At 38.2% G+C, this 19,366-nt stretch overlaps 2 protein-coding genes across 2 annotated transcripts; both read right to left on the bottom strand.

Annotated features, from left to right (window-relative positions):
- Window positions 1–2,241: 2,241 nt before the first annotated feature.
- Window positions 2,242–10,923, bottom strand: LOC149202726 (disease resistance protein RPS5-like). The gene is made up of 2 exons (XM_089400032.1): window positions 10,052–10,923; window positions 2,242–4,162 (listed from the first exon to the last, which is right to left on the bottom strand). The coding sequence occupies exons 1-2, from the start codon at window positions 10,810–10,812 to the stop codon at window positions 2,338–2,340; spliced, it is 2,586 nt and encodes an 861-aa protein (XP_089256158.1). The 5' UTR covers window positions 10,813–10,923; the 3' UTR covers window positions 2,242–2,337.
- Window positions 10,924–16,180: 5,257 nt separating this feature from the next.
- LOC149202725 (protein kinase STUNTED-like) lies at window positions 16,181–17,466 on the bottom strand. Its single transcript, XM_089400031.1, has 5 exons — window positions 17,180–17,466; window positions 16,910–17,070; window positions 16,678–16,757; window positions 16,431–16,578; window positions 16,181–16,324 (listed from the first exon to the last, which is right to left on the bottom strand). The coding sequence occupies exons 2-5, from the start codon at window positions 17,030–17,032 to the stop codon at window positions 16,205–16,207; spliced, it is 471 nt and encodes a 156-aa protein (XP_089256157.1). The 5' UTR covers window positions 17,033–17,070; window positions 17,180–17,466; the 3' UTR covers window positions 16,181–16,204.
- Window positions 17,467–19,366: the final 1,900 nt, after the last annotated feature.

Raw genomic sequence — 19,366 nt, 5'->3', positions numbered from 1 at the left:
TGTATGAAGTGCCACGTGTCACTGTTTTGACATTAGGATCTGAAAACTCTACATAGGAAACTACAGTGCATCCTCTTTCTGCAACTTCTTATGAAATTTCAATCTGATGCTTAAAACAAAAGTTATTACTATTTTCCCCAGGTCACCTGTTTGGAATGTAATTCGGGAGTCTGCAAAAAGGGAAACTTCCTCAGATCATATCTCCACAAATATAGCGCGAAAAGCTCTGAATTTCGAACCTGAGGTTCAGAACAATTTCAACACAAATGGGTTTTTGTTTCAACGACTGAAACGTCGCAAAAAAAAGTTATAACGCAAATGAAACGATGACCTATTTGGAGTAGCGAAACCCTAGAATCCAAAGCTCTGATACCAAATGTTATGAAACTAGCTAAAAAAAAGATAGAAAAGATAACCATCATCCACTTTTGAGTGGGATTCTCCAAGCTTTGTTTTCCTCTCAGAGTCTTGCTCATCTACTGTCAGATCTGTGACTAACTTCTTTTCTTGTGACATAACTTGTTACTACATGGCACTCCCCCTTGTACCAAATTCTTCTTCCACGATCTTCCATGCTTCCTTGGAAGATGTAGCTATTACTACTTCGCACAAACAGTTCTCATCCAATGCTTGTTTTATAAAATTCAATGCTAAAACAACGCATATTGTAAACATAGGAGGTGGTAGCATATCAAAGCTACACCAATCACGCTCGATTTTTTATTTATCTTCTGCTAGAATTCTCAGTTCCTCGGATGCACTGTTGTTATGAAACCAGCTGAAAAAAAAAAGATAGAAAAGATAGATGAACGCCTTATAATTCAGCCTCTTCGAGGGGGCAACCTCCTTTACATTACATAAATGAACAATTCTTTGATTATACAAATGACAAAACCTCCTTTCTATATATAGGAGTCTAAGGGGTCACAATATAACCAAGCCGACCTAACAATAATAATATAAAGGCACAAAAATAACAATAGAGGGATTCTATGGGGCACAGTGATAACAATATGGAGACAATAGGGGCAAAACAATATTAATAAGGGATACAACTACAATAGTACTGGGGTAATCACTAGTATTATAGGGACCTAACAGCTGTGGACCTCTCTAACCATAGCAATAATCTTTGCCTTTTCTTTTCAATTTTTTTTCTTAATATGCCCCAACCGCGCTTTGCGACCCATGAATGTGGTCTTTCCTTTGTCTTATAATTTCTTTCCTAATTGCATGAGGCCATTTTTCATATTGCCCCCGAAAAAAATATGATTTTCAATATACACCCCCTCAACCATAATCTTCACTCAAAAACCGTCATACTTGACAAACAAACAAAATATTTTTATAAAACAATGGACTTTGCAAAACCCTAAATTCTCACCTTTTCTTTTTCTTTTAATTATTAAAAAAAATTCTTTTTTATAAATATCTCTCCAAAAAAACTCTTAAATCCCCTTCAATGTCTTTAGAACAACCCACTGATAAAAGAAAACCTTTATAAATCTTTTCTCAAGTATTTATAGAATCCGTTTTAATAAGTCTTACCAAAACCTTTTAAAGAGACTTTAACAAACCCTTTTTTAGTGTGACCCTTTTTAAAAACAATTTTTTCAAAAAAAAAATATGCACTCACGTATTTAATTTAATAAGAACTCAATCCAACACGTGACTATTAACTTGCCAAATGATATGCTTTCGCCTTGTTCTTTCAAAAAAATAACGATCTCAACTTTATTAACGCGGCTTGTGATATATTTGGGCCGCGTACCATCGCTGCCCACGATCGCGTTAGTGCTCTAACGCCACCAACACCAAGCTAAAATGTTAACGCTGCCACTTGTAAAGCGGCTTTTTGTTAGGCCCACGCTATAATGCACTGAATAATGCAATGAATACCACTGTAAAGTGCATTTCTCTTTTCTCTTTTATGGATTGTTGTTATCAATTTTTTCTGGCTCTTTGTAATTCGTTTTGATATTAATTTGTTGAAAAAGAATAAGAAGCAAAACACAAATTAATATAAAACACATGAGCGGCAGCTTTTCTATATATCACACAAATATCACACAAAAACTTGATTGATAAGATGATAAACGATTAAATATTTTTACATAGCTACTAACTTAAAATAACTTAACCTACAGCCACACACTAAATTCCTCTATTACTTCACTCGACTCATTACTTAATTAACTAACTCTCTAATTTTAATCAACTTCTCATACAGAAGTAATTACAATTTCTAACCTATAACACTTATTAAATATAATTCATTACATTCACAATCTACTCAAAAGCTTCATCATCTACATTGACAATTCCTCAACAATCTCATCAACTCAAAAGAATATCTATACAGTTTGGCAGCCCCTCCGCTTCCAATTGTAATTTATCTCTGAATAAGCAACCTTCTATGTGCAAACTTTCAAGTTTGGACAGTGTTCTTTCATTTGATGACCCTATCATACTCTCTAACTTGGACAAATTTCTCAATTCCATGTTCTTTAACATTGGAAAGCAACCACGTGTACTTTCGCTGCCAATCTCCAAGGTAGGGAGTTCCTTTAATTGGTCACATGCCGTCAAACACAAGGACCCTAAATTTTGAAGCTGACAAATGGAATTTGGCAGATTTATGCCTTGATAATTCGCCAAATATAAACTCTCCAACTTCTTCATATGCTTGATGCTCTCGCAAAGAATAGGCTCGTCTACATCACCATTCAATGGACCTGCACCATGGTTATATGTTAGCGACAAGTGTCTCATGTCCAACCAAGGACCAAGCGTACCCACTCTATTTGGTGGCGTTATCACAACCCTGAGCTGCCTCAAATTTGAGAGATTTGTGAGATCCTCTACGTTCACTGCACAACTAGATTGATATGGCAAGATTAGTTCGTTCAATGAAGTGAGCTGAAAGACGTCATGTGGAATGGTCTTTAAATTGCTACAAAAGAGTAAATTCAGGAGCTTCAGATTTTTAAGCTTTCCTATCGTAGCGGGCAACGAATGTAGGCTGCCACACCGTCCCAAATTTAAAAATTGAAGATGAGAAAGACTGCATATGCTCTCTGGCAAATCCTCTAGGGAGTTGCACGCATACAAGCTAAGAAATTCAAGTTGTGTAAGTTGCCCTGCTGATTTTGGCAATGAACTTATGGACGTCCTCGACAGATCGAGAACCTTGAGAGACGGGATATTTGAGAGAAATCCGTCTGGAACCTGTGTCAAATTTTGATTGGAGGATAATATCAAACTGAGAAGATGTGGGCATTTAAAATCCATTGGTAGATCACGGACATCGTTGCTATGCAGCGATATTCTTTTGCAATCCCTAATGTTTCCTCCACCGGGGAAATTTCTCAGTTTTTGCCCAGCTTCAAGTAGCCAGTGCGCCTCCCTTTGACCCAAATGAATTGCCATATCACGAAGAACATCGTGTATACGTAAAAACCTGTACTTATTACCTAAGCTTTCAATACACCGAACCAAACACCTACTTACCAGTACATCTATGTACTCGCGCCCAATATCCATGAAATAAGTTTGTTCTCGTTGAGAGATCAACCGTTCTCCACTCCACATTTGCACGAGATCCTCCACATTAATATATTCATCCTCAGGAAACGCAGCACAATATAGAAAACAAATCTGTAGATTAGGATCAGACAAATCATTATAGCTCCATCTTAAAGGCTGATAGAGCTCTGCATCAATTGTTCTGTGAGTAGTTGGGAAGGACGGATCTGCAATTTTCATCATAGTCAAAGCACGTCTCCACTCATCGTCCGTCTTTTTGCAACTCATCGCTGCAGCTACTACAGTTATGGCCAACGGCAAGCCTTTGCACTCCAAGGCAATTTCTCTGGCTGTAGCCTCATCTATGTTACTCTCCGGAACAACCCCATTTGTAAAAGCTCCTCTTCTAAATAATTCCCAGCCTTCGTCTGTGGACAAGGGATCTACGATCATGGAGTACTGAAGCGTCCCCATTCTCTCTATCACTTCTCTGTTTCGAGTGGAGATTATGATTTTGCCTCCATTACTGCTGCCAAACCCAATGCCCACTGTATTTATCAGATCGATTGGGGTCCATATGTCGTCCAATACGATCAGAAATTTCTTCTTTTGGAGAGACGCATACAATCTCATCTTCCTTTCTGTTGGAATGGTAATTCCAACTGCAGACGGACAGGGACAGCAATGGCAGCCGACTCTGTCAGCACACTGCATCCAAAAACCACCGAACGAAACCATAAAACCGTCCAGATCATATCGGCATATCGGCAAGTCGGCATATCGGCGGGTTGGAGCATCGGAGGCAGGCAGTGGCAGCGATATGAATATCGCCGACGAGCGATCGCCGATATCGCATCGGCGAAGTCAAAGTGAAGGAATTATAAAGGAGCTTTTGTGTTTCCGACGAGCGATCGCCGATATCGCTATCGGCACATGGCTATCGGCAATGTCATAGGGTCGGGGTCTTTGACATAAGTAAAGTTGTGATGCGATGAAGGGCGGACCCGATGGCTTCCCAAAACCAAATTGTATAAGGTTTGTTTTTTCCGTTGACCGCCGTGGAGGAAACGCTGAGGCTTTTAATGTTGTTCGTATTGTTTGGTGGAGGCCTGTTTTAAATGGTTATGGGCATACGTCCCATTTATATTTTTATATATGCATTTACGTAAGTTTAGGTGTAGGCCATTTAATATGGTTATGGACCATGTTAGTTTTTTTTATTATGTTTTCATATATGACTATGTGTGTAGTAGTTTTAGCGCAGAGTGGCTGCAGGAGCATATAGTGTTGTGCGCGTTTCTTTTGGGTGAGGTGTATTGTGCCTGCGTACAATTTTTATGTAATTGTATTATATAGTGGCTGCGCTCGGTGGAGAAAGTTTTTGTTAACGCACAGCAAATTTTTGTTAACGCACAGCAGTGCGGAAAATGGAACAGGGGAGGCATGTAATGTTTGTTTGTCATTGTAAAACATAGGAGCAGCAAGAAATTGTTTTGAAATATCCACAGCAGTGGAAAATCTGTGAGAGCAGCAGAGTTTTATTTTTGAATCCCTCTTTGCACAGAGGATGAAGTTTGTATCAGTCTTTTGTTTAAAATCAATAGAAGTTTTTTTTACTGTGTAATGGACTGTGTTCTGAGTTAATTTTTTATTAAAGAGGTTCTCTGCAAATGATCCGGGACAAAGGAAACAGAGCATTGGCTCTGTGGTGTTAAGTTTGTTTGGTTTTGGTATTTTTCTCCATGGAAAAATACCCAACAGTGGTATCAGAGCAAGTCCAGGCTCTTTGATGGTGACAGAGCAGGTTCATGCTCTTTGAAGACTCAAAGAAGCTGAAGGAAGGTGTGGTTGCAGCAGAGAAAGCTTCTCCAGCAGTGTGAAGTTTCAGCCAAAGGGATTCAGGTATTTCCCAAGTTTCTGAGTTATTATTAAAGACAGTCAGTTGTTTTAAAAAAAACACAGTCAAGTATTAGAAGCCCAGATAAGAATGGCAAAGTCAAAGAAGAAAGCCTCCAAGCCTGTTAAAAATGTGTCTCCCCCTTCTACTAAACTTGAAGGCAATCCATTAGAATACATTCTATTTCAAACCCCAAAGTTTGATGGAAACTTTGATGTATGGGAAATAATGATGAGGGCTTTCTTAATGTCTGAGGGGATTGAAGTCTGGGAGTCAGTGATTGATGACAGCAAGATGGATAAAGAATCCATGGAGTATGATGCACAAGCAGTAAAACTAATTTTGGATGGACTCCCTGATTCTGTGAAGAGGAATCTAGGAAAATATTCATCAGCAAAAGATATATGGGACAGACTGCATGACCTTCATGCAAAGGGAGCACTGACCATGACAATGAGTCAAGAAGAACCCATCATAGAAGTTGAGAATGAAAAGCTTGACCTCATCAAGCTTCAAGTAAAGGAAAGGGATGAAGAGCTAGCCAAGCTCAAGAAGGAGCTTGACCAATGCAAGAAGAAACATCATGAAGAAGTCATATCTATGACAAATCAGTTGAACAGAGCAAAGAAGCAGGAAGATGTCTTGACAAGTCAACTTGAACAAAGGCACATAAGAGTGAATAAGCTTGTAGAAGAGATTGGACAGTACAAGGTAGAGGTCTCCTCTCTTAAGTCCGAACTACAAGAAGCCAGGAAGCAGGTACAAGGAGCTGAAAAGAAAATGAAGAGCAGTCAAGCAAAAGATGAAGAAATCTCCAAAATGAAGACAGAGATTATCTCCTTCAAAATAGTAGCAGCTGAAGCTACTCGTAGCAAGGAAGAAACTGAGGGACAACTAGCAAAGAGAAATAATGAATGTGAAAAGCTAGAAGAAGAGATTGTCCTCCTCAGGAAGAAGGTTGAAGGGATGAACAAAATGATGAAGAGCTCTCAAGCTCTGGATGACATGCTCAGCTATCACAGATCTCCATTTGACAAATCAGGACTTGGATATGTAGGTGAACCCTCAAACAAGGATGAGGATGCTTTAAGCAAAGGAGATGTGAAGAAGCCAGAAAGAAGGTATGATGCTCCTAGTTCCAGCAAAGACAAGGAGAAAAATGAAGGCTGCAATAGAAGAGATCCTGCTCCAAGTAGGAAACCAGCTCCAAGAAGAAATGTAGCTGATGTCAAAGAGACAAGAGGCAATGGTGATCATCAAAGGATATCAAGGCAGCGAGGCTTCAGAAGTGCATCAAGGAAACCTCCATCTCCCAGGTACCAAAGTTCATTTTATGGTTATTGTTATGCTTGCTCAAACTTTGGTCATATGGCAAAAGACTGTAGAACATTTCATGGAGATAGATGTTGTGGTCCCCGACAATCTCCAAGAAATAATTTCACAAGAAGAAATCATGAATCTTTATTCATGAAGAATGTTGAATGCTTCAAGTGTCATAACATTGGGCATATGGCACGTGACTGTAACTTGACATGGGCTCCTATGCAAGCTAGACCCATGCAAAAGAAGAAAGTTACACAAGTGTGGAGAAGGAAGGAAAGGCAATCTGAAAACCCCTTGAACTCCCCAGTGGATCTAAATTTGTTTTGAGAAGAGTCTGCTAAAAGAAGACAAGCACACATTAAAGGGGAGCTTGTAATTTTTTGTTTGCTGAATTGTATTAACAGTCATTTGTTGATGAAGGATGTATTGCAGCGCAGCAGTTGCAAATGAAATCTTTGTTAATCCCTCTGAAAGGAAATATGCAGCAGTGATGAAATCAGCAATGTTTTTTGCTTTGTGTTTATGCAATATGCACAGAAATGCATAAAGAAGAAAAGATGGCAGCGCTGAAATGTAAAGAGCAGCAGCAAGATAAGAGAAAAATGCAAAGCATGGAGACCCTCACAGCAGTGGGAAGATAGAACACAAAACAGCAGTTTGAAATTTTTTTTTTGTGGTGCACATGCATTGAAATGCATAGCAATGGAAGGTAGTTTCCTTCTATGTAATGTGAGAGAATATACTCACAGCAGAATGAGTGTAATGCACAGCAGATGAAATGTTTTGTAGCAGGGATGAAAATGCAAAGCAGTGAGAAGAAAATGAGAAGGCAAAACGCAGCAGAGCGTAAATGCCCAGTGGCTGAGAATGCAATGAAATTTCTCACACAGCAGTAAAACAAATATAATGTTTTTTCTTCATATGCAATGCAGCATGCAAAGAAATGCATAAAGAAAAACAGGGACAGCAGATTTTTAATGCACATGGATGAATGAGAATGTGTATGGCAGCAGAAAAATGAAAGGAACTGCACAGCAGTGCATTGTGTAATTAAAAAAAATGAAGACTAAGATTGTGTGAAGCAAGGGTGCATGAGAAAAGGCAGCAGCCTGTGTTAATTTTTTTTGTGTAGAAAATGCAGCAGCAAGAAGTTATGGACAGCAACATGATGGCAAGAAGGAGAAGCACACAGAAATGCAAATATAAGAAAATGCAGCAGCATGAAATTTTTTTTGTTAAAGAAATGAAAGGTAATGGCACAGCAGCAGTGCGAGTGTAATCAATGAAGGGGAGCACGCAGTGCGTATTTTTGTTGTTAAATGTGAAAGGAATGCACAACAGCGCAAGAGCAATTTGAGAAGTTATTTTATGCACAACAGTGCAGTGATAGAGAGAGTGCTGAAACAACAGTGCTGAAACAGAGTGCTGAAACAGCAGTGCTGAGATAGAGTTGCTGAGATAGCAGTGCTGAGACAGCTGTATATGCAGCAGCATAAATGTGTTGAAATTTTACACACAGCAGTGTAATGTTTTTCAGGAGAAGACAGAGTCTGTAATGAATAGCAGTGTAGAGCATATTGCAACCTGAGTGCCATTGTGAAGAGCAATGCGAATGAAGATATTTTCACACACAGCAGTGTAAAATATCAGGCAGATACAGTAGTGTCAATTTGGACAGATTGAAGTGCCTCTGAAGCAGGCATGTTGAAATCCCTCTGTTAAGAGGAAGATGCTCTCGCTGTGTTTTGGAGCAGCAATGCATTCTACAGGCGTGTTTCAGCAACAGCCTGTGTGGATGAAACTGTAATTTTCTGAGATAACAGAAATTGGTTGTGGAACTCAAGCGTTCCTTGGTGAATCCCTCTGTTGAGAGGAAGATGCTTTTCAGCATAGTCACAGGTGAATCCCTCTGTCAAGAGGAAGGTGCTCTTCAGCACATTGTTATGGTGAATCCCTCTGTCATGAGGAAGGTGCTCTTAAGCACAGTTTCAGGTGAATCCCTCTATTAAGAGGAAGACAACTTTGTTTGTTTATGAACTGCAGTAGAAGCAGTTGGTGAATCCCTCTATTCGAGGAAGATTGGTGAACCCCTCTATGTGAGGAAGATATTCTTGTAACAGCAGTTAGTGAATCCCTCCATGTGAGGAAGTGCTTGGGTAAGATTGAATGCCCAGCAGTTGAAATTAAAGGGGAGTGTTGGAATGGTAATTCCAACTGCAGACGGACAGGGACAGCAATGGCAGCCGACTCTGTCAGCACGCTGCATCCAAAAACCACCGAACGAAACCATAAAACCGTCCAGATCATATCGGCATATCGGCAAGTCGGCATATCGGCGGGTTGGAGCATCGGAGGCAGGCAGTGGCAGCGATATGAATATCGCCGACGAGCGATCGCCGATATCGCATCGGCAAAGTCGAAGTGAAGGAATTATAAAGGAGCTTTTGTGTTTCCGACGAGCGATCGCCGATATCGCTATCGGCACATCGCTATCGGCAATGTCATAGGGTCGGGGTCTTTGACATGAGTAAAGTTGTGATGCGATGAAGGGCGGACCCGATGGCTTCCCAAAACCAAATTGTATAAGGTTTGTCTTTTCCGTTGACCGCCGTGGAGGAAACGCTGAGGCTTTTAATGCTGTTCGTATTGTTTGGTGGAGGCCTGTTTTAAATGGTTATGGGCATACGTCCCATTTATATTTTTATATATGCATTTACGTAAGTTTAGGTGTAGGCCATTTAATATGGTTATGGGCCACGTTAGTTTTTTTTATTATGTTTTCATATATGACTATGTGTGTAGTAGTTTTAGTGCAGAGTGGCTGCAGGAGCATATAGTGTTGTGCGCGTTTCTTTTGGGTGAGGTGTATTGTGCCTGCGCACAATTTTTATGTAATTGTATTATATTGTGGCTGCGCTCGGTGGAGAAAGTTTTTGTTAACGCACAGCAAATTTTTGTTAACGCACAGCAGTGCGGAAAATGGAACAGGGGAGGCATGTAATGTTTGTTTGTCATTGTAAAACATAGGAGCAGCAAGAAATTGTTTTGAAATATCCACAGCAGTGGAAAATCTGTGAGAGCAGCAGAGTTTTATTTTTGAATCCCTCTTTGCACAGAGGATGAAGTTTGTATCAGTCTTTTGTTTAAAATCAATAGAAGTTTTTTTTACTGTGTAATGGACTGTGTTCTAAGTTAATTTTTTATTAAAGAGGTTCTCTGCAAATGATCCGGGACAAAGGAAACAGAGCATTGGCTCTGTGGTGTTAAGTTTGTTTGGTTTTGGTATTTTTCTCCATGGAAAAATACCCAACACTTTCTTCAGTGCTGGAAGTTTCGTCCAGCTTTAAATTCAGTGCCTCAGCAACGGCATTCTGCAACTCCTTAACCTTAAAGTTATCAGAAATAGTAAACCAGAGAACAACATCAAAGATACCGCTGACCTGCTGCTTGTAGGTGTTATAGATGACTTTCAGCAACGACGTCTTGCCAACGCCCGCCATGCCGTACACGCCGATCACGCGAGCTGGGCATTGAGGTTCGGTGAGCCATGCCTGTAGCTGACCCTGAGCTGATCGAAAGCGCAAGCCTATGAAGCCGCCTTCTGGCACAGGTTGAAGAAGCAGTTCTGCCTCAGGGGCTGCAGTGGACACAACCTGCGAAGCATTGGCATGTATTGAAAAGAACGTTTTAAGCTCTTGGAAGAGGCCATTAAATTTGGTCTCCCATGCTCTAACTTCAGTGGGGATGTTGGGGTTGCAGAGGAAGCAGCAGCAACGGAGACACCACCCTCGCTCTCTATGCTGCTTAGCCCGATCGATCAGATGTTTGGCCTCTCCAAGGGCGTCGTCCATCTTCTTGAGACATATTTCGATCGATCCGGGGATACTCCTCTGCTGATCTTGGAACTGGTCGCGGATATCGTTTAAGAAGGCCTCCATAATGCTAAAGTCCGTTTCCAGAATTTGGAGGTTACCTTCCAACTCCTTAACATCCTTCATCGTTTGCACTAGCACAACAATAGTGGCGCTTATGGCGTTGGTCGCCAGTTCCAACCCAATTTGCGCCATAGCTGATAGCTAAAGACAAGTGAGCTGAGGGGAATTGTTAGATCGAAGTAAAGGGCTGAAACTAACTGGGGCCAAAGGTAAACCTGAGATCAATCAATGAATAATTCATTGATCAAAAGTTGCTTTGGGTTCGCTTGAAGAATGAAGATCTATATTTATGTTGCAATTTTCCTCCCTCTTTTTTTTTTTTTTTACTATTTCACTTAGGTAGCGTGTGATTAAAACAAGCATTCTATCAGCAATCATTGTGGTTATTAAACATTGAGTTAGTGGCCGAATATTCCAGATGGCACGACAAATGACAACAATAGCTGACAAACAACTCAGAAAAAGCAAAGATTTTAAACACAAAAGCTGATAAATCAGGAAAGCACCAAAAAAAACTCATAAAAAACAAGGATTGAAAGAAACAACTCAGAAAAATCAAAGATTTTAAACACAAAAGCTAATGAGCTTGCGTGTGCACAGCTCATACAACCCTACAATTTCTTGTATGGGTTCAATGCATTCTTATTGTCAAATTCCAGGATCGTTTGACAACGCGCTTATTTAAACCTAGAGACATTATCACTATCCTGACCGAAACCATGAGTCACCGACTTTGGTTAGGTTTTCACACACAATTCAAAGTTATTGTAAGCACGCCATGGAAAATCTACAATGGAACCCACACCAATAATGATAGATTCCTGTCTTGGTTCATCCAAGTCAAGCTTGTGGGCCTAAACATAACTGGCGCGCTCGACCGAAACCATGAGTCACCGACTTTGGTTAGGTTTTCACACACAATTCAAAGTTATTGTAAGCACGCCATGGAAAATCTACAATGGAACCCACACCAATAATGATAGATTCCTGTCCTGGTTCATCCAAGTCAAGCTTGTGGCCCTAAACATAACTGGCGCGCTCGGCTTTATCAAGTTCAGAAGATGCTCTGCACTTCCCATCCCACAAATCGGATTTCCAAGATAGGAAGGCTGCGACCACCCGTCGGCTTCCCGAGGCCTAGATTCCATATTTCCCGTGAGTGACCCGCCGGCAAAGAGCGTCCACAAATTTTCCCGGCCATGGCATGCACTATATATATGGGTGGGCGATCCAATGAGTGGTTTCTTTAGTTTTATTAAAAATTAGATCTGCCATTTTTAGATCTGAAGATCTAAACATCACAACGATCCCAAGATTTGATCATCAATTTACAGTTTTAACAATCAATGGATTAGCCATCACACTTAAATTTAGAATTTAATCTCCACTATAAACCTTGTAACTTTCAGCTGCATATAATAGATCCACTATAAACCTTGTAAATTTCAGCTGCATATAATCGATCTCACAAACCTGCAACTCATCGTTATAAAAGATATGGCGTTCATGCTGGTCATGGAGATATTTACTTCAATGTCTATCTGCAAGATAGCGATCTTATTTTAAAGAAGAAAACCTTGCTCTAACCCAAGATCATAGATCATATATGTGTATATTAGGGAGGAATTAGATTATGTTGTTTGGGAATCTATATCGCAGTCTTATTGTTTAACTTGAACTTATTATATTGGATCTTTTCAAAGAACACTGAATAATATGTGAGTTTTATTGTTTAACTTGAACTTATATTTTCCTTTCGCGCCGAAGATCAGTGGGACCAGAAAAGGAAATTGAAGTGGACATTGATCATCACATTAAATGTTTTTTGAATTTCCATTTTTCTGATAATGTGTTTTTCGTAGTCTCATATGCAAGTCTGATGTGTTATGTTTTTAGAATTTGTTTTTCGTAGTCTCATATGCAAGTAATTCTCTTATGTTTGCAAAATTTTTTTTTAATATGTTGAAATCGGCTAGAAATTTGTTTTAATTGTGATAAATATTATTTAAATAATTTGATTTTTTTGAGTATTGAATTCATATATATAATCTAAAAATTATTTTAAATATTTTTATTTTATATAATAAAATTTATAATAATTTTAAAAATAACTAATTTATGTAATTAACTCTTTTATGATAAGTAAATTTATAATAATTTTAAAAATAACGTATTTATGTAATTAACTCTTTTATGATATGTAAATAAAATATATTTATACATTGTTTAAATAAACATTAATCACAAGTGTTCATTACTAAAAACAAAAAGTTTGTGGCAATTATGGTTTTACATTGATTTGGTAAAAATCACTATGAATTGAGATGAGTTTAATGTCACAGTTTATTATGTAATTCTTTTATGAGGTGTTTCTAATCTAAACCAAATAATATGTCAATTTAGTTTTATTATTGTTGTAAATTTTTAAAATATAAAAAGGTCCCACCAGACTACACGCTAGCTTCACGCCACTCACAACTTCCTGGCTCACTCCCACTCCCCGATTTTCCATTGGATTCGAACCGAGAATCTTGATGAGCATCAAGAAGATGGGCATCGCCCTCATTTCAAATATGTCGTCAGAGAATAGATAGAGTATCAAATAAACCAAGAAATTAGGCGAAATTGGCGTCAAGGAGGATGGCATTGCGAGCGCAAGCCAAGCTCAACACTCTCTTGAATTTCAAATGAATCACTATCACGATGTGAGTTTAATTAACAGCGAGTCATCTCCATAGCGAGTATTCAGACATTTTAGAGTTTTTAAATCAAATATCAATTTCATTCTATTTAGTTTTTTTCGTGATTTTTTTAAATAAAACATAAAAATAATATATTCTTGATTTTTATTATTATTATTTTTTTAAAATCTATTATACAATAATTTCGGAAATATAACCCATTGCAATTCGCAATACTAATAGTGTGATTTCGGAATTATAACCCCCATTGCAATTAGCAATACTAATAGTGTGGTGACATGCATTAATAATAGTGTGGTGACAGAATTTAGCAATACCCACCACTATAACCCCATTTAAATGTCACCACACTATTATTAAATTCTATGATTAATGGAAGAAGATATATACTGTTTGGCTATTTCCCTGCTGCAATTTTTTTGATGAATGCATGTTTGCTGCTCTTTTACCTTTGCTGTTATGGATGCGTGTTTTATATTGTTAGTTCCTTATATGCTGTTGTTAGTTCCTTTTATGCTGTCATGGGGCAATCTGTGAAGGCCTTGCATATGGCAATTAAAACACTGTTATCTTTTGCCTTTTCTGTTCATAAGGCATGCTTTCCTGCATAGTATCCTAATCCGTATACTGCAACTCTTATTTGGAGTGGAGTAAGGATTATGCTTGTCCCAAGCAGGTCTAAGCCTTTCAACTTTTTTGGCTTATTTGCTTATATCAAACATTTGTGCAGGGTTTCAACCAATTAACATTTCATTGAGTATGTATTTACAAATCAATGATTTTGGGATCAAATCCCACAAAGCAATTCTATACCTACTCTTCAAATTCCTTCAAGCTTTTGAAAGTAAAACCAATGAATTATCAATATAATTTTACCATAATAAAAAACAATTAGAAAGCCTTTAGCCAGCTCAAATTGCTCATCCGTTAGGCTTGAACCAACATCTCTTCTAGAAAAATTCAACAATTCCAATTTAATAATCCTATCAGCCTCTCTTTGTACCTTTTGGGACAATTGCTAGTATATATTATAGTTCGGTTTCTTCAAAATAATCTGTCGAACAAACCACTACGAGACATATTATATTGGGATTTGGATAAACATTTGAATTAGTGGCCGAATATTCCAAATGGCACTCGACAAATGAAAACAATATAATATATACTAGCAATTGTCCCAAAAGGTACAAAGAGAGGCCGATAGGATTATTAAACTAGAATTGTTGAATTTCTCTAGAAGAGATGTTGGTTCAAGCCTACAAGGAGCAAAGAGATTTGATGTTTGGAGTTCCATGCTTTTTGGACACCATATTTCTTTAAATACAACTTAAATTTTTAGAAAAGTTCAAGCCCAATGCAGTTCTGCCATGCAGACATACACTTAAATCGCTACTGGGCTTATGATATTGACAAATTCAAAGTAAATTGGTATACAAGAGAATGTACCAAGCTAAACCACAAGTTACACATCTTCAGACCTGAAAAAGTACATAACAATGGTTTGGCAAATCAATAGCGATGTCATAATTGTTTTTCCTTCCACATACATATAATTGCTCTAAAGGTAAGGACAAGAAAATTTTCAGCTCTAGTGAGCACCAGTGGGTCACTAAAACGAGTGACCACTAATGGCTTTCACATTTATATAAGGAATTGGCAAGGGATTTTACATGGACTCCACTCAACTTCAAACACAGCTTCAGCCAATATGCAGAGTGATTGAAATTGAACATAGCTAAGTAGTGACATTGGCTCATAGTAATACACCAAGTATAAAATATTGAAGCTTTTACAGAAGCAAGGAGTAAGAAAAATTATGAAGCTCAGAGAAGTAGATTTAAATCAATCAAAGCTTGTTGAACTGCTATAACATCCATAGAAATAATCTTCCAAGGTTCTGCTCTCATGTACAAGATCTACACTTTGATTTGGACTATTGTTTGATACCAAATCATCATCAACTCCAAGCATTGCAAGTTATAGATGAGTTTGGATGTCACAACTCCCAGAGTTTGCTCCAAATTCATCCTCAATCAATTCATCTAATTCCATGGACATTGTCAATTGCCTCTTGGTCCAATAAGGTAGGGCATCTCCTTCTCCTCGTAGTAATTTCAAAATCTGCAATAATAAGTTACAGACAAACAATGAGGAAGAATAAGTTCACGTTCTTACATTAACATTTATCCATTGTTTGAAATTTGACAAAGCCAGTTTAATGCAAAGGTAAGCCACTTTATTTGGGGAAACCAAAACTTTCAATTCATATCTTGCAATCCAAATTTCAGCTAGGATAGTGATTCTCAGGAAAGATATATGCTCTCTTGATATTGGAGCGAAAGCAAATATGCTGGCTCTTCTTGCCTATTCAGGGAGGGGTAATTTGCATATTGAAGCTTTGGTTTGAGATATGATGTAATCTCTTTTGCTAATATTCAAAGAATCTTATATTTCATTAATGGAAAAAGAGATTATTGCCAATTGAGGCTTTGAATATTTTGCCATCATCCACCATCAGCATTCAGGGCTAACCTGTTCAAGGGTGATGATTTTACAAATTGAACTACTGAACAAATGTTTAGATTACAACCCTAAACACTAGATCTAAACATCCTTAACTCTATGTCAGAAGGATATCAACTCGATATTTCATGTGCCATTCTTTGTTATGGGCAAAAACAATTCTAGCACTAACTCCTCACAGGAAAGGAAATGTCTTCAAGCAACTAAATTTGACATAAGATCAGAAACTGAAACATATATACGCAACTAAAGAGAATAAGAGTAATTACTCTGTTCATTCGAGGTCGAAACTGAGCTGCCTATCTCAGACAACAAGCTGCACCAATGACCATTCTCTTCATCTTGCTCATGTCATAAGCATCTTCCAAAAGTGGATCTGCAAGTTCTTTTACAAAGCCAGCTGCCAGTAATGGCCTTGCCTAAATTTTGAAATTTACAAGAGATTAAGATTCTGAACCAAGACAAAGAAACCAAAAGAATCCAAAATTATCAAATACAAAACAAGCAAGGACAATAGAGCCCTACCCACATAACCAGGGTTTCTTGGCCTTTAGGATTCTTGTCATTGATTGGTTTTCTTCCAGTTATTAGCTCTAGAAGAACTACTCCAAAGTAATACACGTCTGTCTTCTCATTAACCTTGCCATACATGAAATATTCTGGAGCCAGATACCTGAAATATGATAGCAGCTAGTTTTATGAAGTCTTGATTATAAATGACATTTATTTTCCGAATGAAAGAGCTGGTGTAAAGAAAAAAATGGATATTTACCCAAATGTACCTACAACATCACTACATGTGATATATGCAGATGTTGTTGAAGCCCATTTGGCCAGCCCAAAATCTGACAACTATTCACAGAATATCTTTAGTTAAGCAATCCATTGAAAGATGATTTGCTAGTTAATGATCAAGCAAATCTTATTATAACATCTCCAACCAAAAAATACAAACAATTTAACAGAAGCTTGAGAACTTGTTTCTCTCACAAAGATCAAGACACCTGAGGTTCAAAGTCTTCAGAAAGCAAAATATTAGATGATTTCACATCTCTATGGATGATAGGATGAGAACAGCCTTCATGCAGATAAGTCAAAGCTTTAGCAATTCCAATGGCCACTTTCATCCTATCTTTCCAATGAGCCCGTGGCTTGTCCTTTCCTCCTATAACCCAACTTTTTTTAAGAACTGGGAACAACACTTAACACTAAAAACAATAAAAATCTCCAAGGACGTAACATGATAAATGCATGAAAATTGGCATACTACATACCATAAAGAGTTTCTTCCAAACTTCCTCTCAGTAACAAGTTGTAGACCAAAAAGTACTCCTTCTCTTCAACACAGTAACCAATTAATGAAACAATTTCTTCGTTATGGGCAAAAACAATTCTAGCACTAACTCCTCACAGGAAAGGAAACATCTTCAAGCAACTAAATTTGACATAAGATCAGAAACTGAAACATATATACGCAACTAAAGAGAATAAGAGTAATTACTCTGTTCATTTGAGGTCGAAACTGAGCTGCCTGTCTCAGACAACATGCTGCACCAATGACCATTCTCTTCATCTCGCTCATTTTAATGTACATACAAACTGCTGGGTAGTTAAAAAGAGGAATCTAATTGTAGCAGAACTTAGGGCGAACAACAATCACACTTGCTCTAGCTTCACTAAATTTGTACCTGCACGTCCAATAGATATGCTAAGCAAACTATCAAAACATTTTTACAGACATTCTTATCCACCCAAAACTTCCAAAGTCATAGACTGCTGAGAAGATATGATAACTGGCTAGATTTGATGTAAGGAAATGTGCATGGTGGATATCTAATTTTCCCTATTCATTCTAGAAGTTTAATCAAAATGAAATCAGGCACAGTTCAATAAGAGTCTAAGATAATATGATCAATGCAAATACAACTGAACCACATGCAGTTAATTTCAATGAAAGCACTAATACAAGATAATTCATGTTAAAAGTCTGAGATGAATATATACCCCTTATCAATAAGAAAGTTTTTAATTGCAATAGGAAGAGCAGCACCACCACGACTATGGACTCCAACCCCTGCAACAGAAAAAATACAAAGAGATGAACAACTCCTGCAACAGCAAAAAATACAAAGAGATGAACTTACATATAAGGATGATAAACATTTAACAAATATAACACAAAACAACAAGCATATATATACTATATGAAACTATATTTTGCTGTGAGAGGAATCTGCTATCCATAATGAGATGATGCCCATCACTAGATTAGATGGAGTCACATCATACTGGATAATAGACAACAAAAAATCATAGTTTCATGGATATAATTGTTTTTCCCTTGCATATTTCCAATATAACGACTTGTCCAATCGCTTTATCTTTTCCCTATCTTTTCCCTTGCATATACAAAAGGATAAAATGGATCCAAAACACTCCCAAAGTCTGCAAATCTACTTAAAATGATGTCAAGGGATCCATTCATGCTGTTGAAATCTCCAATTTTTGTCAAAGGTCATCCACCGATCGAAATAGTTGCAAGAGGAGCGCCCTCGGGAGAGCGGAAATGCACTATCGGAAGGCTCAAAACACTCTAAAATCATGCAAATGCATTTCCGCAGGCTTAAACTGGGCATTGCATGACAGTCGTTCGATTTGGTCGATCAACGGTCTAGATCTAATCGGCGGATCGCATCAGCAGAGGCAAATTGGCACAGATAGTGTGCATTGAGCGATTGCGATCAGCGATGCAATATGGACCGTCGATCGTGTGTGCAAATCGACGGCCCACATTACATCGTCGGATTGCTATTGGCGGAAACCAAAGGGAGCCTTGGAGCCTTGCGATACGATAAGACCCGGACCCGATGGGTTTTCGGAATGAAATTGTTTAAATATTTGAAGTCCGGAGGGAGGCCTTTTTCATGTTCTTTTCGTGTTTTTCAAGTATTTCCAGGAAAAAAGGGAACGAGGGGAACATGCCATCTGCAATAGGCGACAGCGACCTAAGGGCGGACCCGATAGACAATTAAACCATACTTGAGGACTTTTGAAGTCCAAAAGAAGCAGGTTTGGCGGGATTTCTCACAGTTGCATAATTTCTCTGTTATAGCAGAAAGCAGTTCCCATTTGTATTTAGAAGATAACAGAGGCCGAGAAGGAAACAGGACAACCTCGAGCAGTTCAAAGCATTCAATGGTTATGGGTTTCATTTATATTTCACGCCACCCGCTCAAAGGAGGATTGCATAGCACCAGAGAAGGTCGAATTCATGCGCAAACACAGGCAGACCATAGCAGAGGCCCATATATGAGAATTAATATGTTAGGTGGTCCATTATGACCCCTTCTCATGTAGCCCAGCAAAACATATTTGTAAAGAAACTCTATATATACCCAGAACACAGATATAATCAAGGTTGATGGTTTTGGTTTTTGATGTAACGTTCAACTTCTGGAGAC

The sequence above is a fragment of the Pinus tabuliformis genome, chromosome 2_1, assembly GCF_031772625.1.
Source record: "Pinus tabuliformis cultivar Carrire ecotype Pingquan chromosome 2_1, CPIR1, whole genome shotgun sequence".
NCBI lineage: Eukaryota > Viridiplantae > Streptophyta > Pinopsida > Pinales > Pinaceae > Pinus > Pinus tabuliformis.
This window is presented reverse-complemented; position numbering and strand designations above follow the sequence as displayed.